This window comes from Medicago sativa, chromosome 2, assembly GCF_051527215.1.
Source record: "Medicago sativa cultivar Bolivia chromosome 2, Bolivia_mono, whole genome shotgun sequence".
Classification (NCBI taxonomy): domain Eukaryota; kingdom Viridiplantae; phylum Streptophyta; class Magnoliopsida; order Fabales; family Fabaceae; genus Medicago; species Medicago sativa.
In genome coordinates this window covers 30,495,830-30,516,484 of record NC_140750.1, presented here as the reverse complement: position 1 = coordinate 30,516,484, position 20,655 = coordinate 30,495,830, and the positions used below count along the sequence as shown (strand labels likewise).

Sequence of the window (20,655 nt, the reverse complement as noted above, 5' to 3'; positions counted from 1 at the left end):
TATGGTGGGTGCTTAGGGGTGTTCTTCCTACACGAATGAGACTTCAAGATAGGGGGTCCCTTGTTGGGATTGCTGCCCCCATTGTGAGACCAATTATGAGAATGATTGGCACGTTTTCATCGGATGTGTAGCGGCGAAACAAGTATGGATTGAAGCTGGGCTATGGGATGTAATAGCATCAGGTATCGATGCCGCCACGGGACTGGCTGCACATTTATTTACTGTTTTTTGCAGGGTGCAAAATCATTTGTGCAGGGACATAGCAATGGTGTTATGGTGCATATGGCGCCGCCGTAATGATAAAGTGTGGGAAGGCGAAGTACATAATGTTCGTATGGCTGTACAGCTAGCACGCGAAGGTATTTTTCAGTGGGAAAATGCCTGTAAACAGCAAAAAAACAGTGAACACCAGCAGGAGCAGCAGCAAAATATCAACTGGCAGCCACCGGAGGAAGGATATGTCAAGTGTAATGTCGACGCAGCACTATTTAGTGAACATAAATGCTTCGGTGTCGGTATGTGTATACAAAACTCTCAAGGTCTATTTATTAAAGCACTTTCAAGATGGTTTGAGTGTACTCCAACTCCTTTAGAAGCTGAGGCGTTGGGTTTGAAAGAGGCTATTTTATGGCTTGGTGAATTGGGTCTTTCAAATGTGCTTATTGAGCTAGATTGTAAGCTAGTGGTGGATAGCATAGTTGATGGAACCAAAAACCAGTCCAAATTTGGCAACATTATGTCAACGTGTAGATCACTTTTAACTCATTTCCCAAACTTTAAGATAAGTTTTGCTAGGAGACAAGCAAATTTTTTTGCCCATACGTTAGCTAGGGAGTCAAAATTGTATGCTAGTCGCCACGTTTTTGATTGGATTCCATCTTGTATTACGAATATTGTTATGAATGAAAGAATATAAATTTCTGTTGGTAAAAAAAAACTATCTAAAAGGGATGTGATATTTGTTCCTTGAAGTTACAAAGTCAAGTTGTTACTACTAAATTGATATCTTAAAGACTTTAAATCATTTTTGTTATGGACGGGGCCAATACTCAATCCTCGGGATTGAAGTTGTTAAAATTTGGTAGTTTGTATGGTCTGGCCCGACACACTCGATAAGATGTAGTGATTGAGCCTTAAATGTTTAGCCTGGGTTTTTATAAGGCTTTCCATCCCTGCCCAAGAAAAGTCACTACCCATATGGGCTTGCCTGTATTGGTCACAAGTATCCCGCATAACAAAAAATATCCTCAAAATTATATATATTTTAAGAAATGTGCCAATGCTATGCATTAGTGTATATATAGGTAATAAGTAAGATTTTTGGTTGTCAAGCTTTCACCTAGACAATTGTCTTTAAGGGACAAGTGTGACCATTTGGGCGGTCCTTTGACATTGGATCCAGATTGAACGATCATGATATGTTTGACTGAGCCGTTATCCAATGGGATTTAGGACACGCCCATTGTATGGACTCGTTTATCTTTGGGTTTAGGATCAGATTCGGGTCTAACCGAAATGGGCATTGGTCAGTCTGTAACAGATACCCTATAAGTTTCAAGATAAGGGAGTTAAATTGTAGCTTGAAAGAAGCTTTTAGGAGCCTCGACATTTAGAGCGAGGGACTTCTTTGTGTTTCAAAAGCTTGGTTTTTATTGATTTCACTAACCGCATCCAAGACGACCTTTTGAGGTTTCTGGTTTCTTCGTTCCCTGAGCCTCATGATTTGTTGTGGACGATACTATTTTTTAACCTTTATAGGTGCGTACGGGTAATTTTAATGGAGGGTTTTAGTTCTATAATTCCATGGGGATTGCGATCCACTATATATGATATATTCCCTTTTTGGGCAAATGGCCCATCGTAAAAAGATGTCTGTTGACTCTCTTACGTCTTTGTTGATTGATTCTTTGGCGGCTCTACTTGAGGTTCCGCCTCTTCGTCTCATCGAATAAGGGGTCCATCGAGAGTGGTGTCGTTACCCTCCTGATGACAGGTTATTTTACGTTATTCTTAGCATGTTTTTCAATCATTTTCAATAAGTTATATCAGCAAAATGGAGTAGTATTAGAGCAATTGCCTATGATTTCAGTACATTTGTAATGTTTTCTATATTTGATTATGTAAATCGGTTCTTCCCGAAACATAGCAATATTAGGGTGTTTTTAATGTAATTCAAGAAGAAATCATGCCAATAGGAAAAGCAAGAACATCTAAAGATTAGTGAAGATTTTGGGAAGATCAAGAATGAAGATTCAGAAGGCCTCAAAAGACTTTAAAGAGGGAGGAAATTTGTTCCCAGGTCCCAGGACAACTTATATGGAAGTAAACAACCAAAACGAGCAAAAAACGAAGAAAAAAGGGTCGGAACGCATTCACATGCGCCTTGGGCATGCCATGCGCTTAGGTCATGGTGAGTTTCACACTCACATGCGCCTAGGGCATGTGGTGTGTGCCCCATGCACTGAAAAAGTGTGTGGCGAAAACTTCTTTTCCTGCTTTTTTGTAGGTAAACCCGCATTTTTAGCCCAAACCCAGGTTGTAACACCCCGTTTTCCCAACATAAAAATTTCACATATAAATCAGAGTCATTCAACATAAACGGAATGTCACACTTCTTGAAAATCGTAAATGGAATAAATAACAATTCATCCTTCATAAATTGGTCAACATAAATATTCAAAAACATCGCAGCGGATTTTAATTCAACAACATAATTAGTCTTGGCACGAAGGCCTCATCAAAACATCTCATAATAATCCAAAAACTAAATCATAGTCATATAAAATCATAAGCAGTACGTAAGGAATAGAAAATAGCCACAAAAGTTCCCATCCCATTACGTATCAGAGCACCTAAAGACATAGTGAGAGATAGCCACTCACGACAGCAATCAACAGCTACTTATTCTCGATCACCTGCAAGTTACTCATACGAAGAGCAACATTTCCAGGCAGAAGGGGTGAGATTCACAAACAATAATGTTAAGCATATAATTCAACAATTATATTTAACAACATAAACATCATCAACATATCATAACAATGGTCATGTAGCATCATTATCATCATCATAATCAACTTCATAACCAACATCAATATCAACTTCATAAATCAACTTAACAACTTAACTCGACAATGCAACTTAACTCGACTATGCAACTCTATCTTTTTACTCATGCATGTGGTACCATTCTAGGGCATAAGCCCTCGTCGCTTTTGAGCATAAATATACTCCTAGGGCATGAGCCCTCGTCGCTATTGAGCAAAAGCTCCTAGGGCATGAGACCTCGTCTTTATTGAGCAAAAGCTCCTAGGGCATGAGCCCTCGTCTTTAAATGAGTATGCATGGACTCAACATCTTACAACTTAGACAACATGAATGTCTTATATGACTCCAAAAATTTGGATCAACATCTCACATCTTAGACCGACACATGCAACTTTAATCAATAGTAAACATCAACATGGCAGCACATCAATAATCTCAAGATATAACAATATCAAAATGTAATCATCGTCTCAAAACATCACTTATAATTCACATAATGCATATACGATTATATATATATATATATATATATATATATATATATATATATATATATATATATCATCAGTAACAACATTAAATCATCTTATAACAAATTCACAGATCATCATTAATATTATATTAAAGGCTAAAGTGCAACTTTGGCCCCCTATCTTTTAAAAAGTTGCGATTTTGGCCCCTTAAGTTTGAAAACTACAATTTTGGTCCCCTATGTTTTAGCCCCTTTGCATATTTGGTCCTTTTTTTCAATTTTGACCGGTCAACGCCCACGTGGCATGCCACGTGGGTAATTATTAAATTAAAAATAAATAAAAAAAATCATTTTTTTATTAAATAAATGAAAAATATAATTAAAATCATTTAAAAATCAGGAAAATTAAAAAATTAATAAAAAAATTGAAAAAAATTCTGAAAATATTAAAAAAATCTGGAAAAATGAAAAATTAATAAAAAAATATATAAAAATTCTGGAAAATTGAAAAATTAATAAAAATGAAAAAATTTGAGAAAATACGGGAAAAATTTAAAAATTCTGGAAAAATTAATAAAAATAAAAAATGATTAAAAAATAAAATAATATAATAAAATGAAAAATAATGAAAAATTCTAAAAAAATAAAAAAGATTAAAAAATTATGAAAAATAAAAATTATGAAAAAATAAAATTTCGAAATTTTCTGAAAAAAATTAAAATTCTGGAAAAAAGAAATTTTCGAAATTTTAATTAAAATTCTGGAAAAATTCTAATTAAAATTTTAATGAAAAAATAAAAATTTTGGAAAATATTTAAAAAAAATTCGAAATTTTCATTAGTATTTTTCGAAATTTCAAAATTTTCATTAGTATATATGTCGACCTTAGGTTTTTTCAGTGTATAAATACACAAAAATTCCCGGTTTATAAATACACAAAAGTTCCCGAAAAAAATACTAATGAAAATTTCGAAATTTCGAAAAATAAACAAAAAACCTAAGCTCGGTTTATAAATACACATATTTTTTCCCTTATTCTCGCTTTATAAATACACAAAAATACACTGAAATTTTTTTGGAAATAAATACACAAAAAACCTAAGCTCGGTTTTTAAATACACATATTTTTTCCCTTATTCTCGGTTTATAAATACACAAAAATACACTGAAATTTTTTTGGAAATAAATACACTGAAAAAACCTAAGCTCGGTTTATAAATACACATGATTAATCTTTTTAATTTTTTTGAAAATTTTGAAATTTTTTAATATTTTTTTCAATTTTTTTAATAATTTTTCATTTTTCCAGAATTTTTTAATCTTTTTTATTTTTTTCAGAATTTTTCATTATTTTCCATTTTATTAGATTATTTTATTTTTTAATCATTTTTTATTTTTATTAATTTTTCGAGAATTTTTAAATTTTTTCCGTATTTTTTCAGATTTTTTTTATTTTTCTAGAATTTTTAAATTTTTTCCGTATTTTTCCATTTTTATTAATTTTCAATTTTCCAGAATTTTTTTATATTTTTTTATTAATTTTTCATTTTTCCAGAATTTTTTAATATTTTCAGAATTTTTTTCAATTTTTTTATTAATTTTTCAGTTTTCCTGATTTTTTAAATGTTTTTAATTAGATTTTTCATTTATTTAATTAAAAAAAAATTTATTTATTTTTAATTTAATAATTACCCACGTGGCATGCCACATGGGCGTTGACCAGTCAAAATTGAGAAAAATGACCAAATATGCAAAGGGGCTAAAACATAGGGGACCAAAATTGTAGTTTTCAAATTTAAGGGGCCAAAATCGCAACTTTTTGAAAGATAGGGGGCCAAAGTTGCACTTTAGCCTATATTAAAACATCAACAATTCATCATATAACATCGTATTCAAACATAAACAATTCATCATGCAATTTTGTAAAAACATAATAAATTATACATAACATATTTCCATGTCAAACCAAGGATACTAGAAAGATATCACAATTATCAACAACTTTCATGTTTATACCATAGACCAATTTAAAACAGAGACGTGTGAAAAAAACGCAAAAACATGAAACAGAGAATGTTGTCACCGTACAATTTCGCTAAGACCTCCTCGGAGTATTTTCATCATAACTCAAAAACTAAAAGTCATTTTCACGTCAAACCAAAGCCATTGGAAAGCTAACAAAATTATCTAAAAATTTCATGTTTACACCCAAGGCCAATTCTGTACCGATCAATACCAGTTTTCGTTTCAAAATCGAAAAAGTTGTGCAGAAAGTCCATAAAAATTCACTGTGGCCCACGTGCAGTAATTTGACCATAACTCAAGTTATCATTTTGACATCAGACCAACGGCATTAGAAAACTAGCATCCATACCTACAACTTTCATGTTTATGCCTAAGACCAATTTTGTACCGATCAATACCAGTTTTCGTTTCAAATTTGAAAAAGTTGTGCAGAAAGTCCATAAAAATTCACTGTGACGTACGTGCAGTAATTTGACTATAACTCAAGTTCTATAAATCGTTTTGATGTCAGACCAACGTCATTAGAAAAATAACATCCATACCTACAACTTTCGTGTTTACACCTAAGACCAATTCTGTACCGATCAATACCAGTTTCTATTTTAAAATTCGGGACAGAGATAAGAAAAAAATCAGGAAAAGCAACTTATATTATTCAAACTTCACATTCATTCAAAATCATCACAATCAACGACAACAACTCGACATAATTCATACCCAATTCATAATATGGGATTAACAACAACAATCATCAACAACCACAAATCAACAACAACGTAACATAAATCATCAATTATCACTCTTAAACCTAATTCTCCAATTCTCAAAAACTAAACCTACAACATGTTAAATGAAATTTCAGAATCATAGACTCAAAATTATTGAATGATAGTCCCACCCTTACCTTAAGAAATCGAAATCGCATCCTCTCTTGGTCCTCTTCTCTTCTCTAAGTTTCTCCTCTTTCTCCCAAAAACAGTTTGCACGTAATCCTTGTTCTCTAACTCTGACTCTCCTCTTTATATAAACTTTAACCTATTTATTTTCTCTTAATTCCAATTCTGCCCCAAAGCCTCATTATTCTAAATAATTATATTTTTCCACTAAATATATACTTCCACTAAATATATTCTTCCACTAAATATATTTCTCCACTAAATATATAGTTTACATTCTACGAAAATTTGATGATGTAATCTAACCATGTCCTCTGATGTTCTGGTTATTTGAGTTAACATTCATCATGTATTTAAAACCCACATCATTTGTCCTCCACTTTTCCTGTTGCTTTTTGCTGCATTTTATCATCATCATCTTAAATAGTCTGTGTTTATATTTTTACATACATTCATACTTAGGTCGAATTGGTGGGTGCTGGAATATATTGACTTGGGAGGTGAGATGAGGAAGTGTCTACCTGCGGAAGTGGATGAAATCTCCATCTTGGGGGTCTAGTACTTCTACTAGTTTTTGGAAGAACACTTCAACAAAAGGTTTAGTGTTAAGTAAGAATCATGTTGTGGCTGACCTAACGCTCACTGAAAGAGCAGCGAAAACAAGCAAACAAAAGTATCAGGTTGTGGAGAAGACTCAAGCAACCATTGATGTTGCAACACTGAAAGGCATACCAAGTAACATTGATCTTTTTAAGGTTGGAATGCATACCTTGATTTTGCGTCTCTTTAATGATATTTCTCACAATTTCCTTTAATTATTGAGAAAACCTTGATCAATTATATTTCTAATATCTTTTTTCATTTAATTGGGTTTCAAAAGTAATATGGTCTTAAACAGTAATCATGTTCCTACGCAGGAGCTAATATTTCCTATCACCTTAACTGCCAAAAACTTTGAAAACCTAAGGCACTGGGAGGAGCCACAGTTGACTGTTGGGTTTCTTGGACTTACCTATACTTTAATTTTTAGGTAAACTCACACCTCATTTTTCTTTGTGCTGCTGTTGTCTAAAGATGATTATTTTGTCTGATAACATGATTTGTTTCATAGTTTTTTTTTTCTGTAAGCTTATTTGGTAATTAGTTTTCTCATATTCAAGGTTTATTTTTCTTATCAACATTTCCCATAGAACATACTTGTTGAAAATGTTAATTTGGATGTAATTGATGCTGAAGAACATAGATGTTTCTGACCACCTCCTTGTTATGTCTTTCCAGAAACTTGCTGTCATATATCTTTCCAGTGATGCTGATGATCACGGCTGTTGGAATGTTGACTATCAGGAGCCTTGAGGAGCAAGGCCGCCTTGGGCGATTTTTTGGCAGAGTCATGATACGCGATCAGCCACCGTCAAATACAATACAAAAGATCATTGTTGTAAAAGATGTCATGTGTGACATTAAGGAATCTGAATTTAAATGTGGATGGAGGATACTTTAAGGAATCTGAATTTGAATCTAGAGACCATAGAGGAGTCCTAGAATTATCCAAGGTCTTGTTTGGATGGTTGAGATATAAAATATTATTCTAGGTTGCATAGACATTTTATCTACTTTGTCCAATTGTACTGTAATTTTTATTAAAAGAAATAAGATTGTTGTTGCCCATAGCCTAGTGGGAGTAGAAAAAGGTTTGGTTCTAACTCATGGGTGGGATATGTCCCTAAACCCGCAGCCTCTGCTGCTTGTACTAATTGAATTGTGGTTATATGTTTCAATTATTTGGTTACCAAGAATTATCAATTTGAGCCAATTGTCAGTGAGACATTCAAAGTTACCATCATCCATGTACTTCAAATTATTAAGGGCATCAAATTTTATGTTGTTAGGTCGAATATGAAAATGACGACCAATTTTGAATGCAGGGAAAAAATGGTTACGCCTTTGACAAATTATGGTTATATTGTTCGTTTATTTGGTTATCTGTAACTTACATGTGCAAAAAAAAAAAATCAATTCAAGCCAATTGTCAGTGAGACAAGTTCTAATTTATGAAAAAATAGTGGTCACGCATATGTAAAAATGAGGTCATACAGACCATATATTTGGCTAGTTTTTCTTTCCCAGGTGTAAATAATATCGTTTTAGGCGAATCGAGCGCATGATCGCATTTGATCACTGCAATAACAGCCTTTCCAACCATAAATAACCTGATTTACAATCGGCGAGTTTATCACGCCTAAAGACGGACAAGTTCTAATTTATGAAATAATAGTGGTCACGCATGTTGAAAAATGTGGTCATACAGACCATATATTTGGCTAGTTTATATTTCCCAGATGTAAATAATTTCGTTTTAGGCGAATCGAACGCATAATCTTATTTGATCATTGCACTAAAAGTCTTTCCAACCATAAATATCTTGTTTTACAATCTGCGAGTTTACCACGCCTAAAGACGGACAAGTTCTAATTTATGAAAAAATAGTGGTCACACATTTGTAAAAATGTGGTCATACAGACCATATATTTGGCTAGTTTATGATTCCCACGTGTAAATAATCTCGTTTTACGCGAATCGAACACATAATAGAACTTGATCACTGCACTAAAAGCCTTTTCAAACTTAAGTTTGGTAACATTTCATCAAATCCTGTCAAAGATGGGTATTAGTCACCCTTTGACTCATGCAAAAGATATATATGCGAAGATTTCACCTGTCAATAAAGACACAATCATCTTTTATATCAAAGAACAAAAAATAACAAAAACCCTCCCAATAAAATTTATTACATAACAGGCACATTGACTCATTAAACTGTAGGATAGTTCAACAATGTTAGTAACTAACAACATATGGAGTTTCCATTAATATTATAGGTGCGACATTGTCCTACTAAATAAAAAATAGCATCAAAATACATCTACATTACAATCATATCAAAACATTACACTAATTTAAATCTTCTTCTTTATGCGTCCATCCTTCACCCATGGGGAAAGCAGAACCCCACTTTTTACACGGTTTCTTGGCTTGTCATTAATTCTAGTCAACAGATTTGATGCATGATGTGCTTCATCATATGATACATTTGCCACCACCCTTTCAATAACTCTTTCTATCTCATCCATGGAGACATCCTCGTCGACACCTTCATCATTGAAGACACATTCTTCCCCATAACTTGATTGTGCACTACGTATAACTTCTTCATCTCTCTAGTTTCTGATTCAAGAAGAGATATCCTTCTGGCAAGTCCTTTGTTTGCTTCACCCAACAGGCGTTTGTTAACAATTAACTGACTAATAACAGGATCTGGTCTCCATTTAATATATCCACTTGGTGCTCGTTCTAACGCCTCCCTCACAACTTCATTTGCAACCTCTTCTTTAGTTGCACTTAACTCTACAATAGCCTGTCAAGATTGATACAATATAAATATTAATGAACTATATATATACAAAATTCATATAGTTAAATATAAATAATAATATTTATTCAACCTTACCAAATAATTATCACGCAAGTGTGATATATTTTTGTCAACCAAACTAACACCACGCGCCTTCATAAATAGGGAAACGTCAATGGAGAATCATGATAACTTCGTTCGTATCCTAGTACATGCTCTAGAGCCCATACTTATATATACATATATAATATGGCTATTATAATTTAATAAAAATAAATAAATTAAATTAGATTGTTATCATCATAACACTTACTTCCAATTAATAAGATAAATGTACATTTTTGAAAAACACTCTTACATCTCCTATAAAACTTCATCCTATGTCATATAGAGTTAAGTTGATATACTCAAATTCAACAGCAATCATTTGTATTTAAAAGTGCTTACAAATTATTACTACATTTTAATGTGAGCTACACTTGTTTTAGTCACAGTTACTAACAAGCTCTAAATATCAATGAATAAAAGATCAATTATAATCATGTCACAATATGGCATGAAGACAAAAAGTAAACTTCAAATTAAAGTTAAATTTCACAATTTTTTATGTAACCCAACATAACTTGCAATCAAAACTCAAGGTCACAATCATAATACAATATTAAGTAGATGCAAAACTTTTGTAGATAAATGAAGCAACATGTATATAGCAGAATTAGTAAAAACCAACATACAATTCATAACAATTTCTTTTCATTCTGAAAACAACAATCAAGCCCACAACTCTTAATTTCATATTCAACCGCAATTCGCACTATCATAAAATAAGCTTAAACATCAAGTCAAGAAATCACGAAGAAAAAGAAGCGGCATTATGAGGATATATCAACCTTAGAATCCAAAAACTCAAACTCAAGAAACTCTTGTAATATATAAACTATGATAGATTTCATTCTTGACATATATATTATACTCTTCACTGACATATATGATGACAAAGAGTTGCCGATAAATGTATAAAATGATCATACAATAACATACCTGTAATACAAGAGCGCATCCCTTAATTTGTAATCGTGAAGAATTTTTTCCTTCACAAAAAAGAGGCGCTACTCGATTTAAACTGCAAGCATGAGTTTCATAAACAGCAACACCCCAATTGTATCTTCCAATGGAGTTCAAGTCGTCTAACATTTTTAGGCACCAACCACTAACCTTAACACTTGAATTTGGAAAGTAGAACTCGGAAAAACCAAGAAGTAAATAAAGTCGGCAAAACTTCTCAACATCTTCGTCTCCTTCTATATTAATAATTTTAGCATAAATTGTTTTTACATTGATGACTTCATTATCAAACATTGCCTTCGTAGTGGATGTAGGGTCTTTTTTAAAGTTCACCTTTTCACCTATTATACGAAGTCCTACTGCAAAACATACATCTAAAGGTTGAAACTGTATTACCCGACCTTGTATAACAAATCCCCCCTCCTATCATCCCATCTTTCTACCAATTCTTCAAGAAAATTTTCGGATATTTTTAATTTCTCAGGCAAACTCAATAACCATTTAAATGGTGTTTTCTGAATTTGAGACATTTGAAGTTCGGTAAGCTTCTCGTTGACTTTAGTAATATACTTCGACTTACATTCATGCCTGAGACGTAACCGTAATAAACAAGAATTCCAAAGGCCGACATATAAAGAAAGGCATTAACAAAAACACAAAACACTAATGAAATCAAACAAACTAATTGACATTCATCACATACACGTACCATTTTGTTGGCTAGACAATGCTAGAATTACCACAGGAACAGATGCAATTGTTACTAGTGGTTGAGAAGACTACAACAGATGCAATTGTTATTGTCAATCAAGTGAATTTTTACTGTAAAAAGAAAAAATATATATAAAGGCGTGTCATCTTCACAACTTAGATAATTTAGTTTACCGTGAAATACAACCTTGAAATTATTTAGTTTACTGTTAAATGCAATCTTGAATAATTTAGTTCACATCCACTACTATTATGTCTGGATTTTATCTGAATGAATGACCATGTAATTTTTTCTATGAATATTAAGAATTGACTTATGAATATCAATGAACAACTTGCTTCAAATGTCTATGAAAATTAAATTGCTGAATTTGAGATTCAGATTTTTTTAAAATTGGATTCAACTGGTTCAATATTTACTTAATGATGTTTTTTAAAAGAGGTACCGGGGATCAAAATCCCAGCTCCACAACCCAAACCTCGCTACAACAAAACTCCAAACCACAGACTGCAAGTCTCAAAAAGTTGTATTCCAATTCAGAAACTACATTTACTGTTTAACAATTTTGGAAAATAAATTTCAAAACACAAAAAACCCTAAATGCAACCCATGAATCCAAAGATTGAAGAACCAACAAGAAGATAGAGCTCACCTTCAACAGAATCAGCAGAGATAACAGATCCGACAACAGATTTGGTGAAGCAACAATGACTGGGAGGAGACAGAGAAATTGAGCTACAAACGACAACGACTAGCTTGTGGGAGGGGATAAATTTTGGCTCCATCGGCGAAACAACCAACAAACAGATATGAGAGAACGAGAGAGGGAGAGAAAACAGGATGATAGGGAAAGAGAGTGACTGGGATGATGAGTTATGAGAGAGAGTGAACAAAGACTTTTTTATTTTTTTTTATTTTGCTGACATGACATTGGATTATTATCTTATTACTATTTTTGACAGGTAGGAGGGTGTACAAAGTGGTACCTCCACGTTAGGGTGTATATGTATCGGTGCTCAAAAAAAATCACTTAAGTTTTAGATTTCATTATTTAAAAAAACTGTTTTATATTTCATATTTTCAATCGCAGTTTGGTCCAAAATGTTTTTTCAATACCATTTTTGTTAAAGTAATATTTTAGATTGCATAAATATATGAAACGATTAAACACTTTTGTCAAGGTAAGAACCATGAATTTATTAAATTTATTTTGATACGCTCTTACATTTTAAGTATTGAAACTGTGACATTTTTGTTCTAGATGGAACATTTATGAAAACAATTACATATATTTCTAGGATGACGAGGGTTTCCATCATCGGGTAGGCAAGTTCCTCTACCGTCGGCAAATATTGACCTGCACCAATTTTGGCACGCAATAGGATCGCAGTCACTTAAGTATTTTATGACACATAAGTTGTCTGCACAACAAGTCATTGTTATAGCTGTCACAAAAAAAAACATAATTACCTTCAATAAAACAAACGGTGAAAATAAAAACAAAAATTAGACAAAAGTATGAGACATTGAAATATTATTGTATACAAGAAATTGTTACTTTAAGGGAAAAAAATTAGTATATCAAACTCTAAAATGAAGATATAACTTTTAAACCTTCAAATATTTTTGGTAAAAGTGCTTGGTTATTTGAAAACAAATTTGGATCTCAGATAACATCTAAAATTAAAAATATTACATGCTATCTATTAAATTAAAAATATATGCAACGTTTGAGGTTCAAACTCTGACAAAAAAAAACTTATTGATCAAAAAGAAAGTTAATACTTGACTGAAAAAATAATGGATGTTAATGTATCTTAACCAAAGAGAATCGGAGGTTTCCATAGAACTCAATGTTAAATAATGTAGTCATTTCATATGATTATACCTAACCAAATGAACACCACCAGCAAACAAATATAGGTGCTATGAAATATGATGTAAAAAATTAATATACCTGAAAAAATAAAGACAAGGAAAAGAACGGGCATGAAGGAAAACTTAGCCATTTCGAATAGCTTCAATATCAATTGCAGTAATATGACTTATTGTTTTTTTTTTACAGTCGTAATATGACTTATTGTTGTTAAAAGCAAAACCACTTGTTTATATAAAAACAACCACCAATAACAAAAAATTAATACTAGCAGAGTAAACAAAATATTATTTAAGTTTTTTTTTCTTTCCGTATGAACAGGATTTAGTCAACCATTAAAATTTATTGAAGTTGAATACATTTTTTTTTGAATAAATTGAAGTTGAATACATATTTTTATAATATTAAAGAAAATATGTTTTGCAATTACAACGTTTATAATACTAAAGAAATATTTTTATTTTTTCAAAAAATTAACAAAATTTAAACTACTTTATATTTTATCCCTTAACTATTTAGGTAGTATCGCTTTGGTCCCTTAATTAAAATTTAATTTATTTTTGTCCCTTAACTTCTCTATGTTACACATTTTGGTCCTTTCCATTGGTTTTAATTCAAAAATGTTAAGTTTTCTTCATTTTCTTCTAGAATTTTTCTGGGATTCTTGTTGTTAAAGGTTGATGGAGGTGATATGAAGATGAAAAAGAGGAGAAGAAGATGAAGAAAATCCAATGTTTTTGAATTAAAACTAACGGAAAGGGCCAAAATGTGTAACAGAGAGATGTTTTTTTTTTTTTTTTGATAAACCAGGAGAAAGGCGAGCATCAAGAGTCCTCGTCGACATCCCAACTACGTTGGCACCCCGAGAGACCTCCATCCTATACCGCCTCACTCAAAATATTATTAAAAAAGGGGAAAATACAAAAGGAGGGGGGACCAAACCAAAACCCTCCAAGGAAAAAAATATATACAATCAACAGAAAAAAAACAGCAAAACTACAAAAACCAACTAGGGGAATCTATAATTTGGTAAGCCACATCTATCTCGAAAGAAGTCATATTTGAGATCAGCAGGAAGTGCATCTAACCAAATCTCTCCTACCATGGAATGTCCCATATTAGCTAGCTTGTCAGCACAACAGTTCCCTTCACGGAATATGTGAGATGAAATAACCTGAATCCCCAACTGTCTAGCGTTGTGCCATCTGTTACGTAACTTAATCGGCACCAAAGGAGCATTCGAAAAAATCAAAATAGCACTAGATGAGTCCCTTTCAACCCATATATGCCTCCATCCCTTGCTGGCCGCAAATTCAATGGCAATAATAATGGCAAGGACCTCCGCATAAAACACAGACTGAGAACCAATGTTGCAGGAGAAAGCACCACGGAAAGTACCTAGACTGTCCCTAAACAGCCCCCCACAGGCGGCATTCTCACCAATGACAGAACCATCTGTGTTTACTTTAAGCCATGGTGCTGTAGGTGCTTTCCACAAAACCAAAATAATGTCTTTGACTTGACGACAATTAGGAGAAACCGCAAAAGAGTCAAGAAAAGCTAGATCGGAAGGAATACACTTACCTTTGGAAAAATTTCCAGTCATTGCAATAAAGGAGTGTATACGAATTTTGGCGGAATGCAACGATGGTGTCGAATAAGAAAATCGCAAGGAATTTCTAACCCACCAAATAACCTGAAGCGTATGTAAAATAGCCGCCAAAAAAATATCCGAAACCTGAGAAGAGCATGTGGCCGGCCTGCAAGAGAGAAGAGAATCTACCGAGGAACAATCAATAACCCGGTGGAGCATGTTTCCTATCCAGTTCCAAAGCTGCATTGAAAAGGAACAACGGAGAAAAAGGTGCTCGGATGACTCTTCCGCATTCATACAAAGATTACAAATGGATACCATGTAGCAGCCCCGACTTCGAAGATTCTCATCCATAGGCATCTTACCATGATGGAGTCTCCAATAAATACAAGAATGCGAAGGCGGTATTGCTGAACTCCAAATAGATTCCGCCCAAGGCAGCAAAGAGGCCCTTGGACGAAGAAAAGAAAATGCATGTTTCGAACTCAGTTTGCCATCAGCAGCATTTGGCCAAACCAAAACGTCATGCAGTTGCCCTCTAGGCAGCACCAAACCATTCACTCGCTCCTGCACATCCCCAAGAAGAAAAACCGATTGAGGCAGCACCAACTTTCCATCTACAATTGCTTCCGAAACCGTCCCTTTAAGATGTCGATGTAGATTATTATCAATGTTTATCAAATCTACAAGCGGCTCCCCTAGCCAATTATCCGTCCAGAAGTTAATATTCTCCCCCGTTCCTATAATCCAAAAAGAATTTGCCAAGACTGTGCCAATGTGCACCTTGATGCCCGACCATACCGACGATTTAAAATAACGTAAATTAGGCTTACCATTAGAGAAGTAACGCCTCTTGAAAAGCATGGACCATTGAGAATTGCCGTCCAATAAGTCCCACGACAACTTAAAAATTAGCGCTTCATTTATCAATCTCGTAGGCTTGAGATTCAGCCCACCTTCCTCCCAAGAACGACACATCACACTCCACGAAACAGTGCAGATTTTTTTAGTAAGCACATCGCCGCTCCAAATAAAATTCTTTAACCAAGTGTCCAGCAAACGCAGCAAGCGTGAAGGCCAATGATAAACATGGAAGGAGTAAACCAGCATCCCATGTATTATTGATTTAACAAGCTGCACCCTGCCCATAATTGAGAGAATATTGCCTTTCCAAGTAGCTAATTTGTTCTTAATTTTGTCAGTAATCATTCGGAAATGAGCCACCTTTGGTTTTCCTTGAAATATAGGACACCCTAGATAAAGAAAAGGAACAGCCCCTGCATTGAAACCCAATAGACCAGCAATCATGTTTTTACGAGATACAGACATTTTACCCGTGAAAAAACGGCTTTTAGCATTGTTCACCATCTGACCCGACACCTCTGAATATTTACGAAAAATATGAAGAAGTTCTCGGACATTACTCTTTAACCCTGTGCAAAAAATCATAATGTCATCGGCATAAAGAACATGAGTTGGAAGATTAGTACCACGGCAGTATGACATAGGAATGAGGCGACCCCTTGCTGTAGAAACCGAGAGAGCTCTGCTAAGCACCTCCTCGGCTAAACAAAAAAGAAGAGGTGATAGGGGATCTCCTTGACGAACTCCACGAGAACAACTGAAAAATCCAACTGCTTTCCCATTGATCAAAATGGACAGATGAGCTGATTGTAAAATTTCAAGAATCCAATTCACAAAAATAGGAGAGAAGCCGAAATTATTCAACACCATTACCAGGAAATTCCAATCTAACGTATCAAATGCCTTTGAGATGTCAACTTTGAGAGCAATATTACCACCGTATTGTTTCCTATCAAGGGCATTTATCGCTTCTGAAGCCAGGATGATGCACTCTGAAATATTTCTATCCCACACAAATCCCCTTTGTTCAATAGATATAATCCTCGAAGTAATAACAGATAACCTATCCGCCACAATCTTCGTAACTATTTTAAAATGAAAATTTGCGAGAGCTATAGGTCTATAATCTCCCATAGACTTAGCCCCTGGACATTTCGGAATTAACACAATCATACTAGAGTTAATATTTGCTGGAATCAATCCATTCCGGAAGAAATCTTCAACCGAGTTCACCACATCATCTCCTATCACATCCCAAAAGGTTTGATAGAAATGCCCACCAAAACCATCTGGACCCGGAGCTCCATCACCATTTAGGGAAAAAACTGCATCTTTAATCTCTTTTCTCAAGGGAAGCCGCCCCAACATAACATTGTCAGCATCCGTCACCAAAGTAGGAATCACCTCATCCACCAGAGTATTTTGAACACAATTATTGTCCATGCTGAAGATTGCCTGAAAATAAGAAAGAGCATGTAATTCTATCTCCGCAGAATCAGTAATAACATTGTTACCATCCTGCAAAAAAGAAATGGTCTTTGTAGCTTCGCGAATTTTAGCGACCCTATGAAAATAAGCCGTATTGCGGCCACCATTAACAAAGTTTTGATCACGGGCCTTCTCTTTCCATAATTGCTCCTGTAAATTTAAAGCCTTTGTCAATAAAAGTTGCGCCTCCAAGTCCTGCATATATAGCTGATCTGAAAACCCTTCGGAATCAATTAAGTGTTGAATTCTATTCACTTCATCCACAGCAAGATGCACTTGTCTATCCACATCACCAAAAACCGTACGGTTCCAAACTCTAAAAGCATTTTTAACATTTCTAAGCTTAGCTTGAAACCGCGCCATGCCCTGCCCTCTAACACCTTTGGACCAAGACTCCATCACTAAATTTCGACAATCATCATGAGCAGCCCACATTTTAAAGAACTTGAAAGGTGTTGCATGCTTAACCACGGAGAACACAACCGAGACCAACAATGGGTTGTGGTCAGACTGATGTCTAACCAAAGCTGTACAAGAAGAATTCCGCCAAAAGTTTAACCAATCATCATTACAAACAGCCCTATCGAGCCGAAGAGCCACATTATCATCACCAAATCTGCCATTTGTCCAAGTGAAAAAAGAACCTAATGTTGGAAGATGATGGAGAATATTTGCATTTGACCAATTTAAGAAATCTTCACAAGAAAGATTAGGAGGAGGACGCCTTCCCCTTTTCTCATGAGCTCCTAAAACCGCATTGAAATCACCAACAAACATCCACGGTCCTTGGAAACACCCTTGAAGATGTGTGAGGTCTGCCCAAAGTTGCCTTCGCTTCAAATAATAGGTACTTGCATAAACCGCAGCAATAAAAACAGTTGACTGATAACAAGATATCTCCAAAGCAATGCACTGATCAGACACAAATATTACTGTTGCTAATAAATCATTTCCCCACAGAGCCCAGAGATTAGGCAACAAGGGGCCCCTGTTATTAATACAATATTTTGAAACACCTATAGTCGGCCAATACCAAGAAGGAATGCGATCAAAATTGACCATTGGCTCCGCAATAAAAATAACCACAGGTTTATGAGACAAAAATAAATTTTTTAAAGCAATCTGAGTATCATTGTTACCGATACCTCTAGCATTCCAATAGAGAAAATTCATTGGGAAGGCGGTTTTCTATCTCCCCGTGCACGGGGTTTGGATGGCTGCTGATTGAGGACTTGCTTAACCTTAACCTTCTGTTTTTGATTTCTAGTGAGAACCTGCATGCTACCCTCCGAAGCTTCAGCTGCTGAACGAGCATCATACTCACAAACTCTCTCCCACAAATCTAACCCATGTTGTATATTTTTACTGGGATGAACTTCCTGCCTTTGTAGAACTACCACATGTTGATCATGTGTTACGCTGCTGCCCCCAACTGCAACACTAGAAGTTGTTTCGGTTGGCAAAGGTTGAATTTGAGAAATAGGAACCTCAACTGTACCTTCCAAAGACCCATTAAAATTCTCAATAGTGACATCAATAACACGGGCTGAATTTTCTTGGTCTTCCTGTATATCATCCAACTCTTCATGCATGTCGTCATGCGTATCCGTGAATGGTCTTGGAACATTATCACGAGCACCCTTGGGACTCTCCTCCAGCTCCCGTGGGCTCACATGATCATGTTCCACACCATCCTGAAGTGTTTCAGACTTATCTTCTATCACGGGGTTCTCCAACACCTCCCGTGATGTCTGATGTGTCTGATCCACCCCGTTAGGTCGTACGTCCTCACGCCCAGGAGGGGATGAATATGCTCCACGCTCATTAGAAACCTTAGGACTCTCCCCCAGCTCCATAGGTCTCTCATGATTGTGTTGCACACTATCCAGAAGCGTATTGGAAGCATTAGTTACAACGGGGTTCTCCATCTCCTCCCGCTGCGTCTGATGCGACCTCCCCGCTTCTACAGATTGCACGTCAACGTGCGCTTCAAGGGAAACAGGCTCAAGCACTGGCATAGTATGTGACACCTCCCGAGGAGTTATTAAATCAAACACATTGTGTAAAGGGATGCTGAAGTTATTCGATCTATCAAATTGAGATGTGGCCACCAAAGATGAGCTAACCGGGTCCAAAAATGAAGTAGACAATGGAGCCGGTGATGCCAGTGAAACTGAAACCGATGATGTGGGTATAGGGGCAGTAGTTGCGGTGTCCGGAACTCTAAGAGTGGTAGTAACAGTCGAAACAACCGGAACCGGAACCCATGTGCTAGTGTTACCAGAAGAAGGACCCACATCATTTTTGCTTCCTTTTTGCCGAATAGGATGTTTAGGATCTGAGTCGGCAACGACAATCTGTTTCCCACGATCATTCTTGTCTTTCTGCGGTTGCGGATGCAACCAACGACATGATGAAATATTGTGCCCAATAGAGTGACAGTGTTGACAAAATAAAGGCATTCTCTCATATTGCACTTCCACTTTGAAAGCGAAGTCCTCTCTTTCGACTAGGATTTCATCATACAATTTCTTTGAAAGGTCAATGTCGACAAGAATTCTAGCATAGTGCCCAAAAGTACGGTTTCTAGTAGGTCCATCAATATCTATTGGAGTCCCAACCGCACTCGCAATTTCCTTCAACGTTCGCTCCCGCCAATATTCCTGTGGCAGCTCCACTAAACGGATCCAAAGTGATACATGTGTTTGCTTTTGTGTCTGATACTTGAAATCTTTAGTCCACTGTGATAACCTTAGCAAACCCGGCTTAAGATTAACGGTGCCTACTGCCCAAATCTTCCTATAATCCTCCGCCGAATTAAAGATAAAATCATAATACCCCTTACCAAGAGGCACCATCTTCCAACTGGCCATTGTTGTCCATAACTTACTAATCTTGCTGCTGAGATCACGGGCTGAATACGGCTTCTCCCCTTTGTTAAGAGTTAAACGAGCCCTTAACGCATATTTGCAATCTTCCACACCCTTACGATACTCCTCTTGATTAATTTTTATGCTCAAAGTGTCGCCTTTAATGCATGGTGAGGGGTAGGGGCTGTCATCAGAGGCTGAAGCACCCGCGAGTGCTGCTGCAAAAGACATAGGTGCAGCTGAGTTCGAGATTACAGGTGCTGCAGATTGCACCGTTTTGGAAAGTGATGGCGCGGCATCAGACACACACGGCCATTGGCACGTGTATGCCAT

At 35.3% G+C, this 20,655-nt stretch overlaps 3 protein-coding genes and 1 pseudogene across 3 annotated transcripts; 2 read left to right on the top strand and 2 right to left on the bottom strand.

Moving 5' to 3' along the window:
• The first annotated feature begins 265 nt into the window (after positions 1-265).
• LOC146946166 (uncharacterized) lies at positions 266-916 on the top strand. The gene has a single exon (XM_085748158.1). It carries the CDS (start codon positions 266-268, stop codon positions 914-916), a length of 651 nt encoding a protein of 216 aa, XP_085604284.1.
• A 5,973-nt stretch (positions 917-6,889) lies between these two features.
• LOC146946165 (uncharacterized) lies at positions 6,890-8,237 on the top strand. The gene is made up of 3 exons (XM_085748872.1): positions 6,890-7,196; positions 7,359-7,471; positions 7,720-8,237. Exons 1-3 carry the CDS (start codon positions 6,975-6,977, stop codon positions 7,940-7,942), a joined length of 558 nt encoding a protein of 185 aa, XP_085604998.1. The 5' UTR covers positions 6,890-6,974; the 3' UTR covers positions 7,943-8,237.
• A 2,482-nt stretch (positions 8,238-10,719) lies between these two features.
• LOC146946164 (uncharacterized) lies at positions 10,720-12,415 on the bottom strand (annotated as a pseudogene).
• Positions 12,416-18,715: 6,300 nt separating this feature from the next.
• On the bottom strand, positions 18,716-20,655 carry LOC146946163 (uncharacterized). Its single transcript, XM_085748157.1, has 2 exons — positions 18,819-20,655; positions 18,716-18,726 (listed from the first exon to the last, which is right to left on the bottom strand). The coding sequence occupies exons 1-2, from the start codon at positions 20,653-20,655 to the stop codon at positions 18,716-18,718; spliced, it is 1,848 nt and encodes a 615-aa protein (XP_085604283.1).